This window comes from Eptatretus burgeri, chromosome 13 (assembly GCF_056783735.1).
Source record: "Eptatretus burgeri isolate ZD-2024b chromosome 13, Ebu_testis_v1, whole genome shotgun sequence".
Lineage (NCBI taxonomy): Eukaryota > Metazoa > Chordata > Myxini > Myxiniformes > Myxinidae > Eptatretus > Eptatretus burgeri.
In genome coordinates, this window is record NC_140973.1 from 9,834,538 (window position 1) to 9,860,915 (window position 26,378).

Sequence of the window (26,378 nt, forward strand, 5' to 3'; positions counted from 1 at the left end):
ACCCAATCAAATGCTCTCAGGTTCAAGAGAGAAAAGAGAAACAATCAGAACTGCAGACTTCAAGAGGAGCTGCAGAAGAAAAACAATGTTCGGGAAAAATGCCATCAACTATTCAAATATTATCGGGATGTTTTAACTTGTTTCAAACTTGATTTGCTTTGAAGGATTACAGAAAGCCAGTTGGATACTTATGGTTCATACGAGTTAAAAAAAAATTTTTATTCAATTTTTCAACATTAAAAAAATGGCTGAATATTTGACATAATGTATATTATGGTGCCCAACATGAGTTACATTGGTTCTGTTGTCAGGTTTAAAATTATGGTTTTATGTACAAGCCAGGTCATTAAAAAGTCAGTATTTCAGACTCGGTTGTCATTATTTTTCAACCCCCTTAACCTGCAGAATTAATGAAGGTATAATTGACTGAGACAAACATCATAGGAATGAACAAACAGAGGAAGAGGTGAGGAAACTAGTAAGATGGTTGTGTTCGGAAAGATTAATGGGGGTAATAAAGATCATGGGTTAGACATGAGATGGTGGTGCACGACTTGCTTGAAACCCTGAAAAGAAGAGAGACCAAACAGCATCTGGAAGGTGGTTCCATAGATGAGAGAAGCAATGAATAAGAGTTAGTGTGTGCAGTCAACCTGGATTTTGCAATTTTAAGCAGGAGAGAATTACTGGAGAAACACATGCATCCTGGAGCAGATGGGGGCCTGAAAACAGAGCAGAGGGAGTAATATTGGAGAATAGACTGTTTGTGATCTGAGAGCAACAGTTCGGCTTCGCCTCATCATGGGAGGTTCCAATAATTTTGAGCTTTATATTCCACAGATGACAGATATGATGCTGGAGCACCAGCTTATAGTGGAGAGCAGTTCTCCATCAAGTGAAGACATTTGACTCGATTTTGGTTCTTTTTTTTTGTAAATGTCTAAGCTCATGGAAGAGCTTGGTAACAAAGGGAAATAATGTCAAACTGACAGTGGGAAAGAAAGGAGGGGAAGAAACTGCAAGTAAGGGGGAGAGTTGAATGAAGGAAAGAGGGGGGGTTACATGAGATGGTGATGCGTCATCTGCCGTGAGAAAGTGCTGTAGCGGGAAAGACTGGGGGAGATGTGGTAAATGTGTGTAAATGCAATGTTTTGTGGAATGTATGTGATCACCAAAAGTGCATCGTGTGCTGCCATGTATCGTTGTGGTGTTACGAGCAAGAGACAGCAGCAAATTTGAAGTATAGTACAAAGGGAGCAAGAACGTTACAATTTGTACATGTTAAGGTGTTGGATGATCCACCAGATGACACATCAATGATTACCTGCTTGTTCGGAAAAAAACAAATTAAATCACAAGATGTTTGTCGTGCTTGAATGCCCAATGGTTCCTCCTGGGTGGGCTGCTTGCAAGCGTTTGTACTTTAAACCCTCACCAGCAACCAACGAGGCATGAACCATCGTCCATCCACAGGTCTGATCCAAGGAAGAGCCAACTGAGCAAGGTTCGGTGTGGCTTCATCGTCACATCTGAACACTTGTCATCACGCTTCCATTTTGGCAAGAGGCACTAGCGAGGATAGCCTCTCAACATAAAATGCTAACAAAGCTGTCTTCAACTTGCTTGGCCAATCTTTGGAAACTAGGTTGGCCAGGCCACCTGATTACGATTTGATTACCCTGTACCATTTTCTGGTCTGTTGATTTCCATACACAGATAACACAATGTTCAGTTTCATCTCGGTCATTTCGTCGTAGTCGTTTGTATGCAGCATTGGACTATGGGTTGGCATTGGGTCTCACAGGGGTGTGGCTGTGCTGCTGATGGAGTGCCCCTTGTATGTTACAGCAGGAATTTGGCAATAACTCACTGAGTCTTTGTGGGGTATTTAACATCCACCAACTAATGCAGGCAGACAAGATACTCAATTTAATGGGACGGCACACCATTGATGCTTTACCCTGCCTGCAGACCAGCAGGATGACAGTTGATAGCTGGGGTTGGGATTCAAACTGAGGTTAGACAGTTCAGAGGCAAGTGTGCATATACCTCTGGGGCCTAAGCTATCCTGCTAGCCCAGCTCAGTCACTATGTACATGTAAATCAATAGTCCCCACAATTAATTGCATGACTTGTTTTTAATTGCTTAGGCTAATTGACAGTTTATCAATCCAAAATATATTGAACCCACAATATCCCGACCTACCAACAGCAATTCTCAGGATACTTGTAACTGGAAACAGAATTCCATTACTTTGCCTTGAAGTTGTGCAGTATTAGCAAATCGTGACAAACCTACAAACGATGTTATTAACTGTTGTGACAATCAAGAATACCAAATTACAAATAAAAGTAAAATCCCAAGCCCTCCCAACAAAAAATGGTGAAAAAAAAAGCAAAGCATCAGTACTAGAACTTTATTTAAACGACTACACCCAGTGAATGGCATCTCAACACCGAGCATAGTACGAGTAGTTTACCCAGTGATCAGCTGACATCACAGAGCAGAAACCAAACATTTATAAAGTGAATGCCGAGATGGTTATTTTTAAAAAAATTAAAAATTGTGGAGGTGGTTGGTGCAGGCATGATTTGAAAAAAAAAAAAAGGAGCAAATATTAGCTTTGCAGCACAGCAGCAACACAATCAAACAAATTACATCGTAATGGTACGAGTTTCATTCCCATGCCAATCGAAAGGAACCAGAGCCTACTTGAGTCACCAGCTGAGGTCCTGTTCGATGATGCACAAAATCCCTGCATTGTGAAGTGCTGCACCAAGTGATGAGTGGTTAATTTGCTGCTTCATGATCGGTGCCAATTGCACGAGGAAAATGAGACGGTGCTGGAACTTCAGAACATGACAGGCTCCCTGTCCTCTTCAAACATCCCTTCAAAGTCTAGATCTGTGGCCGTCAGTTCTTCTTCCACGTGCTCCAGGGCCCAATTGTGATCGGTTATCTCCAGAGCTTCCCACTCTGCCTGCAAGCACACGTTACTGGTTTTATAATATGCTGCAACGATCGTCAACTTCCGTAATTCGGTCACGAGTTTGGATCAGGTTGCCTTGATTTGATGGAGTATTGTTTATTGCCCCTTGTGTGGCTCTCCTGTCATTTGCACGGGTCAACATTCACCCAAACCTTTGAAATATACCTTGAATGCCTTGTTTGAGTCTGGAGGCATGGCCATCGCAGCGCCAGACATTTGTTCCTGCATGATCCGTGCTTGATCGGCTTCTGCAAGAGAAAGGAGGATGTGTGCCAAACCGAACATGTAGCTAATGTTGAACTTCCACCACAGTTCGGCACAGCTCTTAAAACGTGCACAGTGCTTCGTTTGCAAATCCGAGCACCAGATGTAATCACAGCTTAACTACTGAAAAAAAAAGTTAATGAAGCAGCCAATCAATGAAGAACAAGAGTGAGAATTGCTTTGCAATACATATCCCCCACCGATGTGATATTTTCTAAGTCTAAATATGGCATAACTGTGAAACTGGTAGGGGATTCATAACTTGCAGGCAGGAGAATAATCAATCCGCAGTTTGTTCGTGACTATTATGTTGTACAATGTGGGATTGATTCTCGACTCGAAACTATCATTCTGCGCCTGTCATCCTCTGGACAGGAATTGAAAGTTGCTGTGTGATTTGAATTTGAGTCGTGGATGTTTAAATAAATAAAATAAAATAAAAAGGTCAGAATTCGAACCCCAGGCTATCTTAGAGGTGAGTGCTGAGATGGTTATAAAAAAAAATTAGGGAAAAAAATAATAATTGGAAAATTCGGCATATCACGATCAGTGTCATTCAGATTCCGTGAATAAACGGGAATTTGTTTCTACAGTACCTGCAAGAAAGTGTTCACACCCCTTGAATTTTTCACATTTTGTTGTGTTAAAGCTTGAATTTTAAATCGAATAAATTGAGATTTTTTTGTTGCTGATATACACGTAATACGCCAAAATTACAAAGTGGATTTCTTTTTAATTTAGTTAGAATTTTTTTTTACAAATTGATTAAAAATGAAAAGTCTTGCATCATAAGTATTCAACCCCTATGCTATGGACACTCAAAATTGAGCTCAGGTGCGTCCAATTTCCTTTCATCCTCGAGATGTCTCAACAACTTCATTGGAGTCCACCTGTGGCCAATTCAACGCATTGGACATGGTTTAGAAAGAAACACACCTTTCTAGATAAGGTCACACAGTTTATTTATTCGTATGCAGCCTGTGGCTGCTTAGCTGAATCGTTTTCTAGGGGTGCGGTTGTGCTGCCGCTGCAATGCCCCTGTTACCATCACGCTGATACTCGTTTTGCCGACCTCGGAAGAATGACAGTCTGAGTCAAACCCACCTAGTGTTAATTCAATGGCCCGACAGGGGCTTGAACTCAAGACTCTAAGATCTTAAGCCAAGCACCTTAACCATTAAGCTAACACCAGGCCTGTCCCACAGTTGACAGCACATGTCAGAACAGAAACTCCACCATGAAGTTCAAGGAACTGTCCGTAGAACTCCGACAAAGAATTGTGAGGAGGCATAGATCTGGGGAATGGTATAAAACAATTTCTAGAGTGTTGAAGTTCCCAAGAACATTGTGAGCTCCAACATGAGGAAATGGAAAGAATATGGAAATACCCAGACTCTTCCTAGAGCTGACCGTCTGACCAAACTGAGCAATTCAGGCAAAAAGGACCTTGGTCAAGGTGGTCACCAAGAACCCAATGAGCACTTTGACAGAACCACACAGTTCCTTGGCTGAGATGGGAGAACCTGCCGGAAGGACAACCATCTCTGCAGCACTTCACAAATCTAGGCTTTATGGGAGAGTGGCCAGATGGAAGCCACTCCTGAGAAAAAAAAAAAAAAAGGCACATGACAGCACACCTGGAGTTTACAAAAAGGCACCTGAAAGACTGAGAGCATTTAACACTGCTTGGTTTATCTGAGCTCGACAAAACATCACATCCTCACCTGCAGTTGAATTATGTGGCAAATACAAGTTTTACCGTCGACTCCATCGAGCGAGTTTTTCGGGGAAACTCCCAGTAGCCATTGCATTGCAACATTGAAAAGCATACATCATTGGAACATCATGAATTATAGACCAATCAGCCTTCTCCCAATCATCAGCAAGGTTATGGAATCCATCATCGCTTCAGACATGAAATCCTTCCTCTTCTCCAATGGCTTGATTTCCAATCATCAATTTGGTTTCAGACCAGGTCACTCTACCCTAGATATGCTGCTACTGCTCTCCCATCAATGGATGGAGGTCCTCAATGCCAGACAGGAAATCCGAGCCGTATCCCTGGACATATCACGTGCTTTTGACACAGTCTGGCACCCTGCCCTACTCACCAAACTCTCTGCCCATGGTATTCAAGGCCATCTCCACTCATGGCTCGCAGACTTCCTCTCCTGTCGCAGTCAACGTGTGGCCCTAAATGGAGTTCTTTCATCCCCTCTTCCTGTGCAGGCTGGAGTTCCTCAAGGTAGCGTTCTGGGCCCTGTTCTTTTTCTGGTTTTCATCAATGATCTCTCGGACTCTCTGGAAAATCCTCTATTTCTCTTTGCCGATGACTCAACCCTCTGCCGTACCATCTGTCATCCCTCAGACCGGCAAGCAGCAGCTTCTTCGCTCACTGCAGATCTGGATAAAATCACAAACTGGTCCAACACGTGGAACATGTCTTTCAATCCAGACAAATCTCACACTCTCACTATGTCTCTTCGAAAGGACCGTTTACAAAACACCCCCATCCACTTTCTCAACAATCCTCTGGAAGAAGTCTTTTCTTTCAAGCTTCTGGGTCTCACTATCTGCCATGACCTTTCCTGGGAAAGTCACATTTCCAACCTTGCCTCAAAAGCCAGTCGCCGAATGGGAATCCTCCGTCGTGCAAAGTCCTTCCTCGGCCCTCTTGAGCTCCTGACCACTTACAAAGCTTTTGTCCGTAGCCTGATGGAGTACTGCTCTCCCCTCTGGGCTGGTGCTCCTGCCTCCCACCTTTCTCGACTTCACGCTGTCGAAACCAGGGCTTTTAAGATCATTGGCATCTCCCGCAATGAAGCTGAGTCTTTGGGCCTCTCACTCAATCACCGCAGGTTGGTCGGTGGTCTTTCTGTCTTCTACCGACTCCTCTCCAGCCTTGCCAGCCCTGCTCTCTCTGCGATTTGTCCCAACCACATTTCCACAGGGCGCTCAAGGTCCGCCAACAACCCCCTTCTGGTAAAACTACCAAAATCACGAATCACTGCTCATCTTCACTCTTTCATTCCTCTTTTTTCCCGCCTTTGGAATAAACTTCCTCACTCTATTCTTTCCCATTCTTCCCTTCAGGCTTTCAAAACAGCTGTTCACCACCACCTCTTATCTTCCCCCATCCAAATCCTCGATCTTTTCTACCCCCGATAATCCACCCAAGCCCACTTCCTTCAATTCTCCTGCTTTCCTTCCTGAAAGTCCCTTTAATGTCCATCTTCCCCTCGCCATGTTCCCCGTCCCATCCCCATCCCTCTCCCTTCCACAGTTCACCTGTGTCTGTTCCCCAATGTTTTGTCCCTTCCACTCCCGCCCCTCTTGTCTCATGCCTCCTTGCTGTGAGTTGTGTGTTAGCTCTCATACGAGCCTCGACCAAGGTATACAAAAAAAAAAAAAAAAAAAAATAAAAAAAAAAAAAATAAAAAAAAAAGAACAGTCACGGCCCAGAAGAGAAACTGACCGTTATCTTGGCCAAGAATGAGAGTGTACATGCTGCGCAGGCCAAACACGTTGAGGAAGTACCAGGAGGCTGAGCTGACCCTGCACACCACACACACAAACCGAATAAAACACCACAAGCATCTGATCCCCAATGAGCATCATTGAATTTGGTGTGGAGGGATTGGGGTAGTGGGGGTGTAAATCAGAGAGAAATATTTAATTGTGGTCTGTGATGTTACGATTTTTTTGAAGTTCTGACTGCTCCATGAGCTCAGACAAAAAAAAAAAAGAAACACCCTTTAACCAGATTATGTGACGCAATGGTTAGCACGTCCATTATTGAGTCTAGGTCAGTGGTTCGAATCAGTGACTCTATGGCTGAGTCATAACAAAGACTGAAAATGGTACGTGCTGCTTCCTTGCTGGATACTCAGCGTTTAAAAAGGATAAGAGCATGGACAAACAACCCCAGGTTGGCAACCACTGCACAGGCTTGATGGGCCTAATGGACTCCTCCTGCATTGAAGTCCCTTGTAAGGGAACTCCTATTATTACAAATGGCAGGAATGGACTACAATTTGATAACGGAACGACAACATAGAGTTGAAAAGAACAGGAAGCGAGGGACAAGAAGAAACAATTTCCATGTCTACCAAAGTATTGCCTTGCCGAGGATTACCGATGCTCGAGAATCCCACAAATGCTGCAAAAGGTTAACACACTGTTTTGGGGTTCATTTATGGGCAAGAGGGGATCAGAAACCCGTCATACGTGTAGCCATCATAAAAAATAAAAAGTCAATCTTTTTTCGTGTATTTAAAAAAATATATTTTGTTGCAATAACTGTCCAATTAAAGCTGTAGATTGCAAAGGGTGATTGAAACACAAGGTGCTTTAGAGACAGGAAATGGTGCAATGAAAACTTCACTTGCGGCGGGCAGCCAAGAGCGACTCACCAAGAGGCATCGAGAGAGACGAGCTCGATCCCTCGCTGCAGCATCGGCTTGAACCGGAGAGTCAAGGGAAAGGGAACTTTTGCTGTAAGACATGATAACCCTTATTTTTCACAATGCTTTGGGACATAGCTTCCATGTAAAGAGTCTTTCAAGGGAGACAACAAATTAGCATCAGTGATGTGTAATGGATAATAACAATGTTGTAACTAGAACGGCACTCGGTAGAGTGCATACCTCTGCCAAGCTGAGCAGTTAACGTTTTGTACACTACATGGCCAAAGTATGTGGACACCGCTTCTCAATAGTGGATTCAGCTATTTCAGCTCCATCCATTCGTCCACCTTTGGTGGCGGAGGTAACAAGACTGAGCAATTAACAATAAAGCAGTGCTGGGATATTATAGGTTACAGTAGATATGAGGATGAATGATCTACATTAAAGTATATGTGAACACAGCAGTCATTGGTGATGCACAGCATTTGTAATCGCTTATCCCATCCCTGCAAGAATGAGAAGCTAAAAAGGAATGGTTTAATGTACGATCGACAGGCAAAACAAGTAAACAAAGCTCCAGGACTCAAACACTACCAAATTCACCATGGCACACCTGCTCACTACTTTGCCACATATTACAAAGCACAATATCAAACCCCACGTGTAATTGCAAACCAAGCGTGCTCCGTTCACAAATTACACGAGCAGCTTGCCAGCATATCTTACCCATACATCACCCAGGAAATTGAGGCAAAGAGAGGAAGCAACTTGCAGCTGGCCTGTAAATGAGCTTACACAACCACTCATGGAGATCCATGTAAACACATCATGCCAAATGCAAACCTGGATTGAGGAGACAAACTGAGATTATGGTCTAATTATGATTATGTCTCAAGGTCTAATGCTCCTTTCACTGACACATGACCAAAAGATTGCTGCATCGGTAACAATAGTGAGAATTGCTTTGCAATACACGTCCCCTGTAGATGTGTTACAAGTCCAAAAAGGGAATAACTCTGTGAAAAATTGACGAAACACCCTGAAACACTCGAACTTGTTCTGCATCATATTATAATAAAGCCATGTATCAAGTTTCAGTTGAATATGTTAAAAGGGACAGATGGAGAGCAAATCTTATAGTCCACTCCGGTGAAACCAGAAGGGGACTAATAAGAACACAAACCACCTGGCAGAGATTACTAAGGCCAGAGGAAGTCCATAATCGGTCAAGGGTGAAACCCCTTCTTTTCTTGTTTGCAGGAGTAGATCTGCTCTGTCCTGTGGAATTGGTGAAGTACTTTCTTCGAATAATTGATGGATGCCACACTAACGCAATGGCAAAATGTTATTACCGTATTTATCTTGTATTATATAATACGAGGCTTGGTGTGAAGTTTGGAAAGTTGGCAAAAACCTCAGGTTCCGTCGTTCGGCCAACAACGTTCAGCCAGACATTTGCACACACACAACAGATCTTGCACACAAGTTTGTGCAAATGTGGTGACAAACAAAGTCACAAAAGTTTGTCTGAAATGTGCACGTGGTCGTGTTTGTCTCATGAAAAAAATAAAGAAATGGATAGGACCTGTTGGAAAACACCAGACTTCCTTGAAGCTGCCTTGTTATGATCCTCTTCCCCCATCATACTGTGTTCTGTTCTTCCTTTTAACTTACAAGGTATGTTGAGGGTTTACTAATCATGTAATCTGTTAATTCCTCACTGAAAAAGAGACTCCCACTCCCTCCTCCCAAATATGATGAAGAGTAAATATAATTAAAAACTTAACCTATGCATTGACAAGACCCAGATACGACAACCTTCCCTCACTGACAGGGGAGGCCGGTTAGAATGTGTAGTCCACAGCCCCCCCCCCCCCCCACTAGCCTTGCACCAGTCCATATCTACGGCAGTTTGCAGTCTGGAAAGTTGCAAGATCTCAGCTTTTTGGGTGAGTGAAGAAAGTTCTCCAACTCTTTAGTTGGGCAGAGGCACATCCCTTTCTCACAGGTGTGTTTCCAAGTATTTTTGGCTTCTTTTGGAAGCTTTGTGAGCCATTTTAGGTAACAATCCTTATCTCGTTCATGGGATACACCTTTTATCGCCATAAACACAGCTGTTTCCTGCGCACGCGCACCGAGCATCCTGGGGTGGATCAAGTCATATCATTTCGAAAAGTCACAGAACTTTGAAAACAGCTGCGCATGTTTATAACATAAATACCAATATAAGGCAAGGTCGTGGCAAAACTCACAACCTTCATCTTCCTAAGAGAGAAATAAAAGAAATCTTTCTCAGAAATCAGAGCTCCCAAAATAAACAAATTTATAACATTGTTACAAATTTGGAATTTGATTGCACACAACATACAGGTCCTTTAGTCAGTTATGTCGATAAGTGCTTGTTCCCTAGATAACTCACCTTCCATTGTTTAAATGTGCAGAAATCGATTAGTTGCGCTGTTATTCAATTCAACTGTTAGGGAACGCTCTCGAAACAATGGAGACTTCCCTCCCCCTCTTCTGCGAAGAGGAAGAAGAGCCCTCCCGTCCTGAATCACGGGACGTAAACACCTCCCTCCCACCTGCGGTCACTCCGGGCGCGCGGGGGAGGGGACGGATAAGGATAAAGAGGAGATCCTTTCTTTGTTCGGGGTCTGCGTAGTTCAGCAGACCTTCGGGTCCTGTTTGCCTTGGATTAGGGTTGAGGCTTTCGGAAGCTTTTTGCTTCTGCTGGGTAGTTGTTCAGCAGGCCGTCGGGTCCCGCTTGGCTCGATAGAGCTTCGGCTGCGGCCTGGCTCGGGAGGAGGCTTTTTGAAGGCTTTCTGCTTTGGTGGTTCATTGAGCTTCGGCTTCTGCTTGGCGAGGGAGAGCTTTTTGCTTCGAGCTGCTTTGTTTGGAAGAGAGTTGAGCCGGTTGCTCGACTCGAGCTGCGAGTGGTGGCTTCTTCTTCTTAGTTCGTGGAGCTCTTTGTTCTCCGTTTGGTTCCCGGCTTGGTGCGACTCGTCGGCCTCATCTTGGAGGTGGTTCCTCGGGGAAGCGACGCATCGACGGGAAGGATCGGCGCCTCGTCTCACCAGCACGTGTTGAGAAGCGCGGGAGGATTCGCAGGAGCTCGGGAAGGATCGCGGCTCACGGCGATTGGATCCAGCTCGCTCTCGCTGGAGCCCAGGTCCGAACAACTTGAATACCACACGAGGTGGAGAGGTTCGAGATAGGTTCTGGGTTTCAGCTCATCTGTCCTCCGAGCTGGAGTTCGTTATTAAAGGCCTCAGCCACCATTTCTTGGGTGTGTGTGCGTATGTGTGTCCGTGGGCCCGTCTAATAAGTCGGAAATTGTTAAGTGCTTTGTGTGCTGTAAATGTTTGCATTGCATTTCGCATAGTCGGTACAGTTCTGCTCTTACGTGCTTCCCTAGTTCCCCATTATTATTAATAAATACCCCAATTGTTAAATGTTTTCAGCTCGTCACGTCGATTCTTTCATTGACTGAGCATTTCGTGTGTTGGGAGTTAGAAAGCCGTTGGTTTGCCGTAAAAGGGGGACATTTAGACCGATGGTTCTCAGCGATTAAGCCGCTCAGAATCGCGCACGGGACAAGCTGCTTAAGCGGCTTGTTTCGTACGAGTTCCGTCGAGGGTGGAATACCCCGGTAGTTGGATCACGTGGGTATTTAGGTAAATTAAAGATTGGCAATCGACCTTACCCCACGTGGTCTGCCCATTGGCGTATTTCAGTTCTTGTAAAAGGACCCGTCGATTCGGACTTATCCGGGCGGCGATCTATATTCCGGGCGATCGGTCGAGCCGACTCGACTTGCCAACCGTCGGGCCGACCGTCAGAGCGGTCGGTTCGCGGCCGACGCCTGGCACCATAACAATATCATAACATTGCCTTACGTCATAAAAGCGTTAAAAACGAGAAAATGATCTCTCTGACCCGAAGGAAAAATCCCCATTATCTATTTGCTGATTACTACCCTGTGTCATGACATCCCTCATCCTTCAGACAGGTGGGCTGCAACCTCTTCCTCTCTTCAGACCTTGACAAGATCACAAGCTGGTCAAACACTTGTAATTTCTCTTTCAATCCTGACAAATCTCACACTCTCACTATCTCGCTCTGAAAGGACCGTCTGGAAAACCTTCCGATCGACTTTCTTTACAATCCTCTTGAGGAAGTTTAGTCTATCATACTCCTGGATCTCACTATCAGTCATGATCTTTATTGAGTGAACCACATTTCAAAGTTGGCCTCCAAAGCCCGCTGCCGACTGGGACATCCTCCGTCACACAAGGTCCTTCCTTGGCACACCTGAACTCCTATCCACCTACATGGCCTTCATGCGCATCTTGATGGAGTACTGCTCTCCCCTCGGGGCTGATACCCCAGCCTCACATCTTGCTCAGCTTGACACCGTGGAAACCAAGGCCTTCAAGATTATTGAAAACTCTCATGATGAAGCTGAGTCTATGGGTTTATCAGTTCGCCGTCACAGACAGGTCAGTGGTCTCTCTGTCTTCTACCACCTCCATTCTGGTGTTGAACCCTCTACTTTTCGTGCTTTGTCCACCACCCCAGGTTTCTGCCCCTTTCTGTGGTGAAACTACCTAAATTTAGGAGCACTGAGCACTCATTCGTTCCTCTTTTTTTCCCCACCTACAGAACCAACTTCCACATTCTTTTTAATGTCATTCTTCTCTACAGGTCTTCAAGACAGCTGTTCACCACCAACTCAGATCGTCTCCAATCCAAAACCATTATCTTTTCTACCCTCGTCAACCCACCCCAATCCCTCCTCCTTCATCCATCTTGTTCACTCCTCTCCTCCTCTCCCCCCATACCCATTGTTTGTCCAAGTCTGCCTCTATCTTGGCCTTCAACTCTGTTGTTGGTGGCTCCCCCCTCTCTCTACTGTTCCTTTTGTCCTGTTGCATCCTGATCCATTCAGTGTACTAGTACTAGCTCTTTCATGAGCCTCAACTATGTAGACAAAAAAAAGAAAGTCAATAATAATGTTGATTAATGATGACTTAGCTGTGGCGATGAAACACGTCTTGTGAAGTTGTAAAGAGTAGGAAAGAAAGTTACAAATGGTGGCAAAACAAATGTAGCCATTTGTACGAATACAAATCATTGGGTTGACTACCGCATTGGTGTTGGCCGGTTCTTATTAATGCAAATGATGAGATTACAAAGAACAACAATACAGTAGATCAGAATGGAAATAAACGCTGTACTTCCCAACCAGACAATCTCGTTGCATCATGAGCGACAGGTAGGGGAGTTCAACTTAACGTCTGGTTTAATCATGTTGCCAAGGAGAAAATAAAAAACTAAGAGTGAACACAAACATTAACTTTTTTTCGAGCGAAGTTCGGCACGGACAAAATCCAAAAGAGAAAGGGCCGGCCGAACTTAGGTCACACTGTTTAGAGGGGACAATGTTGACACAAGCATGAAAGAGGTTCTAATTTGGAAGCTGTGAATATATTATGTATATATGTACATTTTTAATTGGACTCTCTCAGCCTCATCTCAAGGATGCTCCTTGGAATCAGCACCACTGTAGTGAAGGAGATTATAGTGGAGACAACCCTCAATGTAGCATCTGCCAGCTAACTGGAGGGGCAAACATCTGACACTAATGAACAGCAGTCCCGTATTCTACGAGATCGCCCCGGTTTGTACCAAAGTGTCCTGCATCACGTTTCATACCTTCCCGGGGCTGCCATGCGTCTTGTATTCTCAGTATTTTTGGCTTATTTTCGTCATTATGAGAATTACCATAACGCCGTTGGCCTGCACGTACACAGTGTGACCGTAGTTTCACCATAGTTTCATGCTCCAGAAACAATCTCAGGCATATTTAAACACTTGACACCTAATAGCTTTGGGGACTTACCCCCTGACCCTACAAAGGGAGCTGCCCCTTAACCCCTCAAGAGGGCCGACGGCAGCCCCCAATGACCCCTGCCTGAGTGTCCCTTTTTTCATGAGAGCTGGCCTTCCTGACATCTGCTCCAATGATGATAGTCAATAACCAGAAACCTGTACACAGATGGTGCCTCCCTTGGGTGAGCTGGTACCAACTGAACAAAAGTAATCAGTGAGTACGACAGATTGCTTTGGAGGGGTGTGGGGGGTGGGTGAGCAGTGAAACCAAGCTGGAGACACCAACTTTAACACCATTTTCTGAGATGCCAATGATGAGCTCTAAAGCTGCACCACAGTTTCTTCAGTCATCCGTTTTTGACCTTTAAAAATGAAATTGTTGATTTTGCAAATATCAATAGCTCAACTGGTCGTGACGAGATCTGTGATTACATGATATTTGCATGTGCAGTCCTTACTTGTTACGAAGCCAGAGAAGGTCCAGTTGATCCAACCTCCGATGATGATCATTGGCAGCACATTGGTGAAGTTCCCTTTCATCATGTCTGTTAGCATGCTGGGGTCTGACATAGGAAAAAAAAACAATAATCATATTTCACAGAGGACAAAACAAGGACTTAAACTTTTCTTCCAACCACCAACCAAAGGAACAAACCCACATAACCCCACAGCTCAGTAAAGGGAATGCAGGCAGAGGAAGGTGTTCTCCCATACAAACCTCGGAACACATTGCCCGAGTCAGGATAATACCAGGTTGCTCCATTCTTAAAGTAATCACAAGCTTTGGATATCCTTTTATAAAGGGTGATAGCTTTAATGTTGTTTATTGCATTGCCTGCGACAATTGTGGGAAACTGGAGCGCTCGGGGGTTGTAAGGCACGTGGCAGAAATGAAAATTTTTTAATTTGTCAACAATTAAACTTCTGGAATGGCCCAGATATACCTGGAATGGAACTAAACTTCTGGAATGGAACGGAATAGCCCAGAGTCCTAGAGGTACGCACACGAGCCTGGGTTCCAATCTCGATATAACTATTATTCAATTATGCATATTATTCAGAACCATTCAGCTGTAATCAATGTGTGGTGTCATCAAGTACAGACAGAAATGACATCTGCCTTTACTTGGCAGGTTTGTAATTGTGCAAATGTATGGATAAACTTCGATGGCAACAAAAACACATCTCAGCGGAGCATCGTCAGCTCTGGCTTGTTCCGTTTGACCCATCGGCTTCGTGTGGTTACCAACGTGCCTGCTGTGCAAGGTTCACAAACAAAACAAACACGGATCGTGCTTGGGAAACACAAAGCAAGAGTTTCAAAAACCCTTCCCATGTCCTTTTTCTCATGGCTGTGTGGGGTAAGGTGTTTTATGAACTCTCTAATTTAACTGTTTCACCAATACCGGTAAAATGCCATTTCGACCCAAAATCAATCTGGCTGTTGAACGACGACTCGGAACATTAGCTCAACAAGAGATTTCCTCCTTTGGACAATAAAAAAAGCAAAAATTGAAACCCAATTATAAATGACAAAGAAAATCAGAGAAAAATGCTGTCCTCCGGTATTATGCCAAAGAAGACTGGAGTTCAAAATTCCAACCTTCATAAATTTGGTTCCTTTAAGTCTTTCTAGAAACAAGCAATCCCACCGACACCCCCACTGATACAATGCAAAAACTTTCAGCGGATTTCAAGCATTTTCATTACCTGTCATTGGGTTCTTGGGAATGGTCTTCCGCTTTGTTTTCTTAAAAAATCCAGTCTCTGGGTCATTGAAGTAATGCTTACGCATAATGAATGACTGCAGGGAACAAGAAAAAGCCACTTTATATTGCAGTGTTTTGAATATTTATAATACATTTCATTAACAACTCAATTACAGATATTCCATTGTAATCTCATTGTTTTACCAAACCACTAATCAAATTGCCTTGAAATTGTATTCTTTTTTGAAACTCACTCACAAAATATACCTCGGGCTGGTAGGATGGCCCAGAAGTATGCACACTAGCCTCTCAGCTGTCTAGCCTGGGGTTGAATCCCGAGCCAGCTATAAACTGTCATCCTGATGTCTCACAGACGGTGATTCATGAATATGTGTGCCGTCCCTAGGATGGACGTAAAACTGGGCGTCCTGTCTGTCGGCATAAGTTGGTGGACGTTAAGCATCCCACTGTGTCTTTTGCGAAGAGTAGGCGAACTATCAATGGCACCATGAACAAGTTACAAATTCTAAATTATGGTGGGCACTGCATCGGCAGCACAGCTGCGTCCCCAGCAAATGATGCTACCCGTAGCTGCATGCTGGGAAAAGAAAAATAAGAACCAATTGAAGCCAAATCTGTTCCAACTGCAAATCTTCATTTGCCACTAATAGTTGCATTTTTAATGAAGTTTTAAAACACATCTATACTAATAAATGTCAGTGTGTGTGTGTGTGTGTGTGTGTGTGTGTGTGTGTGTGTGTGTGTGTGTGTGTGTGTGTGTGTGTGTGTGTGTGTGTGTGTGTGTGTGTGTGTGTGTGTGTGTGTGTGTGTGTGTGTGTGTGTGTGTGTGTGTTTCTTCCATAACTCCAAAACTATAAAACCTAGCAGCCTGAAACTTTGCATGCATTCGAATAAACCTGCAAGGAAGTGCAAGAGTCAAAATTGGGTGTTTGGGTTAATTCAAACACCCCTGCAAGGAAGTACAAGTGTGAAAATTGGGTGTTTGGGTTAATTAAAACACCCCTTTTGAAGATAATCAACAGCATTATTTAATTATATCCTTCATCAGGCGATCCTTGGTCACCGCTCTCTATGGGGTATAAAGGAGTATCCTAGGTAATCTCGCTGGGATCTGAAGCCACCATGTTTTGTGGCCTACTCAACCGTGGTCCGATTTGGAACAGGCCACAACAATTTCCAACGATAATTTTTTTTTCCCCACTTTCCTCATTCATATTATCAAATGCGTGTTAATCATAGGTGGCTCATTCCATGTTATTTCAGCCAGGGGTCGCGGTGACCCCCTCAGATTTTTCTGAAAAAATTCTCAAAGCTACCTTAACATATATGAGGAAGGTTTGCCAAGTTATAGCTCAAAATTCCAAGTAGTGTCCGAGATATGGCCCAAACAAACACCCTAGAGGTGTTTCAATTCTGGCAGTCGCGAGTTGCAGATTTGAATCTGAAGCCATTTTGGAGGGCTCTAAATTCCAGAGTTTTACAGAGTTCTGAAAATTCACACAAATGGTGTCTATTAGTGAGGCTTTCAGAAACTGACATAAAAAATGTTCTACTTAAAATACTTTTTAACATAAGTACTCTCAAAAGTAGTGATTTGTAACATGCAGTCAAAAAAATTTGAATTTTCAAATTGCTGCTTACAGTCAGTTTATTCATAATGAAGAATTTTGTTGCCTGATTTACATAATCTAGTGACTGGATCATTTACACAAGAAAACTGAAACCTTTTGGAGTAAAATCTTTGGTCAGAGAGAACTTTGCTCCAGACTCAACGACACTAAAATTTACCCAGATTTTACCCCAAGTGTTCACCATGTTGACAGTTACACAGCTATTTTAAATTTTTGGCCCTTAAAGACACATACATAGGCAAACTGTGGTAGAAAACTCAAGAGTTATTGTCAATCCCTTCTATCTTTAAAAAGGCCCACTATTTAAAAAAAACATGTTCAATGAATGATGTAGAATAAAAGCAATAGGTGTGCTTTTGAAGTGGAAGCCATGTCAAGAATTTACAAGTTGGCACCACAATGATGAAATTGTTGTGTTTTTTGGTCAGAACAAGTATGTGGTTACTTCAATTTGGCTCACATTTTTTTTTAAAGGATATTTTAGTTTCAGGTCGCCGCCAATCTCAACTACAAATTAAGACACATAATGTGATCATAATAATCACCATTATAAATATTAATTTGCATATCTAATTGTTTATATACTTAGTGTACATTGTACGAAAGTATACATCCATTTGTAAATGTAGGTACAATATGTGATTCAACTTTTTTTTTTCATAATTTCATATCAAATGGTTTGGACAAATGTACTTGGATCCATTGTACAAAGTGAACAGTGATAAGTTTTATAATTGCCAGGATATAATAAAATGTAACAATGAGCATTGGCAGTTACTACAGGGCTGTGTATTAGGTTAAAGCCTAAAGAAGATAGAGATGTGCTTCATGCCTAACTTTGGAAATGATTTTGGAACACTTCTTTAAGCTTTACTAAACTGATTTATATATTGTTAGATTCCACTTAAGTCATACTTCGTTACAATATCTTTATTTTTTCTATATGTTTGTTAGTAAAAAATTTATTTTAAAAAAGTAGCTTTTGGGACTGCAGAATCATTAGAAATGGATGCATTAAAAAAAAAAATTCGTTTAAAAATAGAAGGGATCGAGAACAACTCTTGAATTTTCTACCACAGTGTGCATATGTATGTGTCTTTAAGTGACAAAAATTTAAAAGAGCTGTGTAACTGTCAACATGGTGAACACTTGGGGTAAAACCGGGGTAAATTTCAGTGTCGTTGAGTCTGGAGCAAAGTTCAGACACCTATAACACCCAAGATTTTGCTCCAAAAGGTTTCAGTTTTCTTGTGTAAATGATCCAGTCACTAGATTATGTAAATCAGGCAACAAAATTCTTCATGATAAATAAACCGACTGTTGGCAGCAATTTGAAAACTCAATTTTTTTTGACTGCATGTTACAAATCACTACTTTTGAGAGTACTTATCTTAAAAAGTATTTTAAGTAGAACATTTTTTTATGTCAGATTCTGAAAGCCTCACTAATAGACACGATTTGTGTGAATTTTCAGAACTCTGCTTGTAAAACTCTGTAATTTAGAGCCCTCCAAAAATGCTTCAGATACAAATCTGCAACTCGCGACTGCCAGAATTGCAATACCCCAAGGGTGTTTGTAGGGCCATATCTCGGACACTACTTGGAATTTTGAGCTATACCTTGTCAAACCTTCCTCTTATATGCTAAGGTAGCTTTGAGAATTTTTTCAGGAAAATCTGAGGGGGTCACCACAGAATTTCATTTTTTTTTGGCTGATTTGACACGGAATGACCCAATGAGTAAAAAATGTTTTCAATTGTTATGAAGTAATGAATCACCACATCATGGCAGGAAAGCCGAGAGGTATGCATGCTCACTCTGTGTAGCCTGGGTTTGAATCCCGACCCAGCTATAAACTGTCATCCCGGTGTTTCACAGGCTGGGTGATTCTTCATTGTGTGTGTGCAGTCTCTCGGATGGACGATAAACTGGGCACCATATCTGCCAGAATCCCTCACCCCGATTCTGCCCTCAATCATCCCTCTCCCTCCCCTCCCGTCGCACAACCATAAGGGCTGAATGTGATGTACAATGGGAACCACCATAGTGCATGTAAAAATTAAGTTGCTTTACCTGCCGTGGGATATACCTTCCATTCTCTCGCAATATTCTGCTTCGCAGGAGCACCTGGCTGCAAGTACAACAAACCCATAAGATTGACATCTGCAAAAAGCACACCAAATAGCACAGTACACAGCATACCACACCAGACACACCGCACAGCACACTCCACAGCATAACCACACCAGACACACCACACAGCACAACCACACCAGACACACCGCACAGCATACTCCACAGCATAACCACCCCAGACACACTGCACAGCACACTCCACAGCATAACCACACAGCACAACCACACCAGACACACCGCACAGCACACTCCACAGTATAACCACACCAGACACACCGCACAGCACACTCCACAGTATAACCACACCAGACACACCACACAGCACACTCCACAGTATAACCACACCAGACACACCGCACAACACACTCCACAGCATAACCACACCAGACACACCGCACACCACACTCCACACCATAACCACACCAGACACACCGCACAACACACTCCACAGCATAACCACACCAGACACACCGCACACACACTCCACAGTATAACCACACCAGACACTCCACAGCATAACCACACCAGACACACCGCACAGCATACTCCACAGCATAACCACACCAGACACACCGCACAGCACAGCACACTCCACAGCATAACCACACCAGACACACCGCACAACACACTCCACAGCATAACCACACCAGACACACCGCACAACACACTCCACAGCATAACCACACCAGACACACCGCACAGCATACTCCACAGCATAACCACACCAGACACACCGCACAACACACTCCACAGCATAACCACACCAGACACACCGCACAGCATACTCCACAGCTTAACCACACCAGACACACCGCACAGCACAGCACACTCCACAGCATAACCACACCAGACACACAGCACAACACACTCCACAGCATAACCACACCAGACACACCGCACAACACACTCCACAGCATAACCGCACAGCATACTCCACAGCATAACCACACCAGACACACCGCACAGCACACTCCAAAGCATAACCACACCACACACTGTACATACACGGCTGCGGCCTTCACGCCTCTCTTCCATCAACACACTACCTGTCTGACACTTGCTCGAGCTCCACTTTCTTCTCACTGTGTAAAAGATGTGACACGTAATGCCTTATGATCCCAACGAGGAAGGTAATCAACACGATGGGGAGAACAACCCAGATTCGGATATTTGAATCGAGAAGAAGCTCAGGCTCCGTCATGGCACAACCGTCACGGCCGGTCCGGTCCCGTCCGATCCGATCCGATCAGACTCCTCCCCCTCAGACTCCGCCTCCTCTTCTTCTCTTCTTCTTCTTCTTCTTCTTCCTCCTCCTCCTCCGAATCCTCTTCATCCCTCCTCCGAATCCTCTTCTTCTTCCTCCTCCTCTTCCGCCTCCTCCTCATTTTCTTTTTGGATTAGTTTTTTTTGTTTTGTTGTTTTTCATCACCAGACGCTTTAAAATTATTTTTACTTGATTATTAAACATAATTTTAAATATACACGAACATTATTAAATGTAAAAAAAAAACTTACATTATCAAACGGAATCTTGTGTGTGTCTCGGTCTCAGTGAAAACTCTTGTTTTTCCCATTTACCTTTTATTTATTTATTGTAACAAATCCTCTTATATTTTTTTTCCCCCATTTTTCAAAAATACATGTTATAAAGGGAGATTTCACATTTAGGCGGTGTATAGTTGAAACAAATTAGAATGAATGGTTCCTCCCTCCGTTACTTTTAATACAATTTGGAATCTTTTTTTAAAAGTATAGAAAAACTGCCTCAGAAAACATACGCATTACATCGATAAAAGTAAGAAATCACCCGTCGATTCGACGGTGACGAAACCAACAGGTCGCAGTGGACGGAACGTGGATGTGGGCGAGATTAAAATAAATAAATAAATAAATAAATAAATAAATAAATAAATAAATAAATCAATCGCTCGAATCATTTCCGCGTTTCCTGCAGCAGCTTCAGCGATGTCTCACCAGACGGGCATCACCGGTGGGTTTCCCCCTATCATTGTGTCCGCAGCTCGTATCGATCCGTCCAACGTCGCTCTCGGGTCCATTTGTTTGTTTTCCTCGGTGTCTGACGGACACGTCTTTGCTCCCACTGGATGGTCCGGTCCGAGCTCCATGAGCCCGCGGGCCGCGCAGACGTGTCCCTGACACGGCTCGACTTGTTCTCGATGATTGATCGATTGATTTTTCTCTTCCTCCAGCCAACGAGGCACTCAAAGGCTTTTTTGCCAAGGCCCGGAATGGCGACATGAGGCTTGTGAAGGTTGCCATTGAGGACGGTAAATTTTAAACCCGTTTTACATTGTTTTATTTACTTGGAGAGATGTATTAAGTTACTGTACTCGGTGTACTGTATTTGGATGTGCTCGAAACACGCTCTCGTCAGGGTCATTGGCAAGTTGCACCAACCCCCCCTCCCCGTTCCCCCCCCTCACAGGATGGCAGGGGGTCTATATATATATATATATATATATATATATATATATATATATATATATATATATATATATATATATATATATATATATATATATATTGTTTCGGTTGTGGAAATTCACAGAACACCATTCAGGTTCCCCAGAGATCAGTTATTTTGATAAGTGTGTGTTCCAGGTTAGAGTTCCCCACCCATGTATAACGGGTCTTGTTCGTGTGCCGGGATGTGCATCTTTGAGTTAGCCGTTATTCTTTCTCTATCTTTTATTTAAAACAAACATTTTCCTTAACAACTCCACAACCACGCCATCCCCACCACAGCACCATCAACATTGCGACACCATCACGCCCGCCTCAGCAACAGCGGCAAGATGCCATTGTCGCAGACATACCGTGCCACAGAGGCAACATTCCACCCTCCATGTGCAAGCAGCCGTCCAAACGGCTGATTTGCCTAAATGGATCAAAACGGGCTCTGCCGTGGAAAAAGCCAGCCAATTAAAGCTGAAAGGGGGGGGGGGCAGAGCCAGCCTGGGGTGAAGGTTCAAAGGTGAAGGGGGGGAAGCGCCAATTTCGGGTGGCGAAACCTCCAGCGGCTTCTCCCCTCGGGCTATAAAAAGCCGCGTTGGCAACGTGCGCAGAGAGGAGTTGGTGGTGAAGCTGGCGAGCGGAGGTGGTTGTTCGTCGTTCACCGGTGGAGCTTGGAGTCGTCGGAGCTAGCGGCAGCATCGGAGCGTGGGGTCCGGGCAGACAGCTCTGATACGGTTGGGCGACGACAAGGAGTGAACGGGGTCCAGAGGAGCATCAACTCTGAAAGAGCAAGGGACCCGTTCGCTCCTCCGCGACTAAGCCGGACCACCGAGGCTGACCAAGCAGCCGTACAAGCTGCTCGTCAAGCCACCCAAGCGACTGGCGTGTTCGCGACGCACCGGACTGAACGGAGACACCAGGGATCGCCGATCCGAAAAACATCGAGTCCCCACCAGGGCAGCGAGGTAACCTGCCCGGCCTCTCGGAGCCTTTCGGTCATCCCGGCTCTGAGGAATTTTAAAGGCTTACGAGTCCGTGTCTTTTCTTTCTTGGGTTTTTGTATGAAAGTCTGTGGTGCCTTGTCGCTAAGTAGAATTGTGAGCAAGTACGTGCTTGTACATTCTTAATAGAACTCGGCTGTAGGCTTTTGCTTGTGTCTTATCCCCAATCCCCATCCCCCCCCCCCCATTCATTGACTGCATGCCTACTGTAAATAAATGCCCCATTGTTTGAATGTCAACCTGCTCGTTGCGTCACTTTCTGCCATTGACTGCCATGGTGTGCTCGGGATATTAACTGGCTTTTAAAGCCGCTAAAAGTACATTTGGTCCGACGGGACTTTGCGATATATAACCGCTCGACTTCGCACACGGAACTTAAGCCGCTTAAGCGGCTCGTTTTCATACAGGTCCCGTCGAGGTATAAACTCCCGGTATTTCTGTCCGTGCGAATAATTAGGTACATCGATAATTCGGTGATCAACCCTGTTAGTACAGCTGATAATCTCTCGTATCATAAGAATTGTGCAAATAAAATTATGACAAGAGCATGAAATTTCTACCAGTGTTGGTACATGCCATAAGCTTCATTTTCAGATCGGGATGTAAGGCAGATTTGACCTCTGAGGACCGTGAGAGGTCAATGACCTCAAAGTATCAAAATATTGATGTTTGGCATCATTGGTTAATGGTAAACATGTTTATGATGTACAAACCATGCATTTGTGTTCCAATAAAAGTGTCTACATATTCCACACAGCATTGGTAATTATTTACAGATGTCTCGCTTTGACCTCTGAGGACAGTGAGAGGTCAATTACCTAAAAATATCAAAATATTGATGTTTGGCTTCATTCGTAATGGTAAACATGTTTATGATGTACAAACCATGCATTTGTGTTCCAATAGAAGTGTCTACATATTCCACACAGTGTTGGTAGTTATTTCCAGATGTCGAGCTTTGACCGACTGGTCCTTGACACGAGAGACATCATGGACACCCCAGTGGCAGAAACTGTGAGGAAGATTGAATCCCTTGGTGAGCCAGTTACAGAAACGCTGCCCAAGAACAAGTTGCCACTCTTCAGTCGGCCACAGACCAAGACTCAGTCAAAGCAGCAGATCCAACTCGCTGCAGTGAAGAGTGACTGTCGTCTCTTCTCGAGGTTGTATTTGCCTGCCAATCACATGATGGGGATCTGGACCAGTTCTTCTGCCACGAGAACCAGGCAGCCCCACCAGCATTATCAACAGGAGGAAAACTGCGCCTTGGAGTCAAAGCAGATCTACAACACTGCCTGAAATCGGACCAACCCAAAACCACAAGCGCACCAGGGGTTGATGCCGCAATCCTTGACGGAGCAGCTATTGTTCAAATGCTCAATCCTGTAACGGCAAAGACCTTTGAAGAGTATGTGAACACAGTCTTTGCACCTTACATCTACACTCAACTCGAAAAGGTCAACAGACTCGACCTCATCTGGGATGTATATCTACCTGACAGCCTGAAAGGCATGACCAGACAGAAGAGGGGCAAGGGTGTCAGGAAGAGAGTGGCTCCCTCTATTGTCATGCCTAAGAACTGTAAGGACTTCCTTCGTGTGGATCAAAACAAGGTGACTGATGCCTTTGAAGAACTCTTACGCATGCCAAGTGATGTCAGTGAGGAGTCGATGTCACTGCTGGAACACTTCGTTGTGCTGATTTATGACCACACCAGTAACACCATGGAAGTGAACGGTGCTAGGAAACCGCTCTTAGCACACAAGTCTAGGGCTCTAGAAAACATTCCCCCCAATGCAGGCAGCACTCCAGCAGCACATCAAGCGTGCATCTCTCCAGGGAAACTGCTGGAACCAAACTTTGGTCCTGAATCCAGAGTTACCAATCCCATCTGACTGGGGCTGGACAAAGGAGGCCTCTGGGTGGCAGCCTCTTTGGACGGCACTGCCAGAGGCATCAAAATCTTGCCACGAACTGATCCACTGCGGCTGCGAGAAGGGGTGTACCGGCCGCTGCAAGTGCACCAAGGCTGCACTCAAGTGCACTGCATTATGTGCATGTTCGGGAGACTGTTAGGTGCAATCAGACACCTTTATATTTATGGATAATGTGTGTGTATTACATGTACCGGTATGTACTATACGTGTGTCTGAGGTAACTGACCTCACTGTACTTTAAGCTTATAGACTATGTTCAGTGCACTTTGAAAATTAAGGTTGCACAGATGATCTTGCAACACGATTTCATGCAAGCTGTTCTGGACACCACAATAACCTAAATGTGTATTTCAATAAATTTGTTTTCTGAGGTCACTGACCTCATTTAAAGTACTTGTTCAGTCATGGTTGCATCCTGTGATTATGTATAAAGGCTCTTCAGAAGATAAAGGGACCAACACATGGCAACATACCTTTTTAATGATTCTCAAAACAGACAAACTGCACCAGAATCATGAAAAAATGACAATTTCAATGTAATCGAGGTCATTGACCTCTCACTATCCTCAGAGGTCAAATCTGACTTACCTCCCGATCTGAAAATGAAGCTTATGGTGTGTACTAACACTGGTAAAAATTTCATGCTTTAGTCATAATTTGCACAATTGTTATGATTATCTGCTGCACTATGTAGCGCGTGGACAGAATAATTGGCTAGTTTATGATGCGTTAAGGCATCCGTGACTGGATTTCGGCGTTGGTCCGGAAAGTCGCGACTGGATTGCGGCCTTGGGTGGGCGCACGACCGCGATTTGGCAAGAACGGTCGTCCGCACACCTAACGCGGCGGAAACCCAAAACAATATATATATATATATATATATATATATATATATATATATATATATATATATATATATATATATATATATATATATATATATATATATATATATATATATATATATATATATATATATATATATATATATACAGTGGGGAGAACAAGTATTTGATACACTGCCGATTTTGCACGTTTTCCCACTTACAAAGCACGTAGAGGTCTGTAATTTTTATCATAGGTAAACTTCAACTGTGAAAGATGGAATCTAAAACAAAAATCCTGGAAATCACATTGTATGATTTTAAAATAATTAATTTGCATTTTATTGCATGGAATAAGTATTTGATACATCAGAAAAACAGAACTTAACATTTGGTACAGAAACCTTTGTTTGCAATTACAGAGATCAGACGTTTCCTGTAGTTCTCAACCAGGTTTGCACAGACTGCAGCAGGGATTTTGGCCCACTCCTCCATACAGATCTTCTCCAGATCCTTCAGGTTTCGGTGCTGTCGCTGGGCAACACAGACTTTCAGCTCCCTCCAAAGATTTTCTATTGGATTCAGGTCTGAAGACTGGCTGGGCCACTCCAGGACCTTGAGATGCTTCTTACGGAGCCCTGGCTGTGTGTTTCGAGTCGTCATGCTGGAAGACCCAGCCACGCCCCATCTTCAATGCTCTTGTTGAGCGAAGGAGGTTGTTGGCCAAGATCTCGCGATACATGGCCCCAAACATCCTCCCCTCAATACGGTGCAGTCGTCCTGTCCCCTTTGCAGAAAAGCATCCCCAAAGAATGATGTTTCCACCTCCATGCTTCACGGTTGGGATGGTGTTCTTGGGGTTGTACTCATCCTTCTTCTTCCTCCAAACATGGCGAGTGGAGTTTAAACCAAAAAGCTCTATTTTGGTCTCATCAGACCACATGACCTTCTCCCATTCCTCCTCTGGATCATCCAAATGGTCATTGGCAAACTTCAGACGGGCCTGGACATGCGCTGGCTTGAGCAGAGGGACCTTGCGTGTGCTGCAGGATTTTAATCCATGACGGCGTAGTGTGTTGCTTATGGTTTTCT

At 43.9% G+C, this 26,378-nt stretch overlaps 2 protein-coding genes across 2 annotated transcripts in view; one reads left to right on the top strand and one right to left on the bottom strand.

The window, feature by feature from the left end:
• Window positions 1-2,402: 2,402 nt before the first annotated feature.
• EMC3 (ER membrane protein complex subunit 3) lies at window positions 2,403-20,402 on the bottom strand. Its single transcript, XM_085851057.1, has 8 exons — window positions 20,096-20,402; window positions 18,987-19,044; window positions 15,263-15,356; window positions 14,011-14,115; window positions 7,667-7,748; window positions 6,730-6,809; window positions 3,156-3,238; window positions 2,403-2,981 (listed from the first exon to the last, which is right to left on the bottom strand). Exons 1-8 carry the CDS (start codon window positions 20,248-20,250, stop codon window positions 2,853-2,855), a joined length of 786 nt encoding a protein of 261 aa, XP_085707183.1. The 5' UTR covers window positions 20,251-20,402; the 3' UTR covers window positions 2,403-2,852.
• Window positions 20,403-20,971: 569 nt separating this feature from the next.
• LOC147013812 (twinfilin-2-like) overlaps window positions 20,972-26,378 on the top strand; it is a 43,891-nt gene continuing 38,484 nt past the window's right edge. Inside the window, exons 1-2 of the mRNA XM_085851058.1 lie at window positions 20,972-21,039; window positions 21,260-21,337. Of these exons, the coding sequence (XP_085707184.1) occupies window positions 21,015-21,039; window positions 21,260-21,337 (103 nt within the window). The 5' untranslated portion in view covers window positions 20,972-21,014. The remainder of the gene's footprint in view (window positions 21,040-21,259; window positions 21,338-26,378) is intronic.

Coding starts and splice junctions, on each gene's coding strand:
- EMC3 (XM_085851057.1), bottom strand. CDS start 20,250: ATGACGGAGCCTGAGCTTCTTCTCGATTCAAATATCCGAATCTGGGTT. Junction 14,116..15,262: donor TCCCAAGAACCCAATGACAG/GTAATGAAAATG, acceptor TTCCTATGTCAG/ACCCCAGCATGCTAACAGAC. Junction 3,239..6,729: donor CATTCTTGGCCAAGATAACG/GTCAGTTTCTCT, acceptor TTTCTCTTGCAG/AAGCCGATCAAGCACGGATC.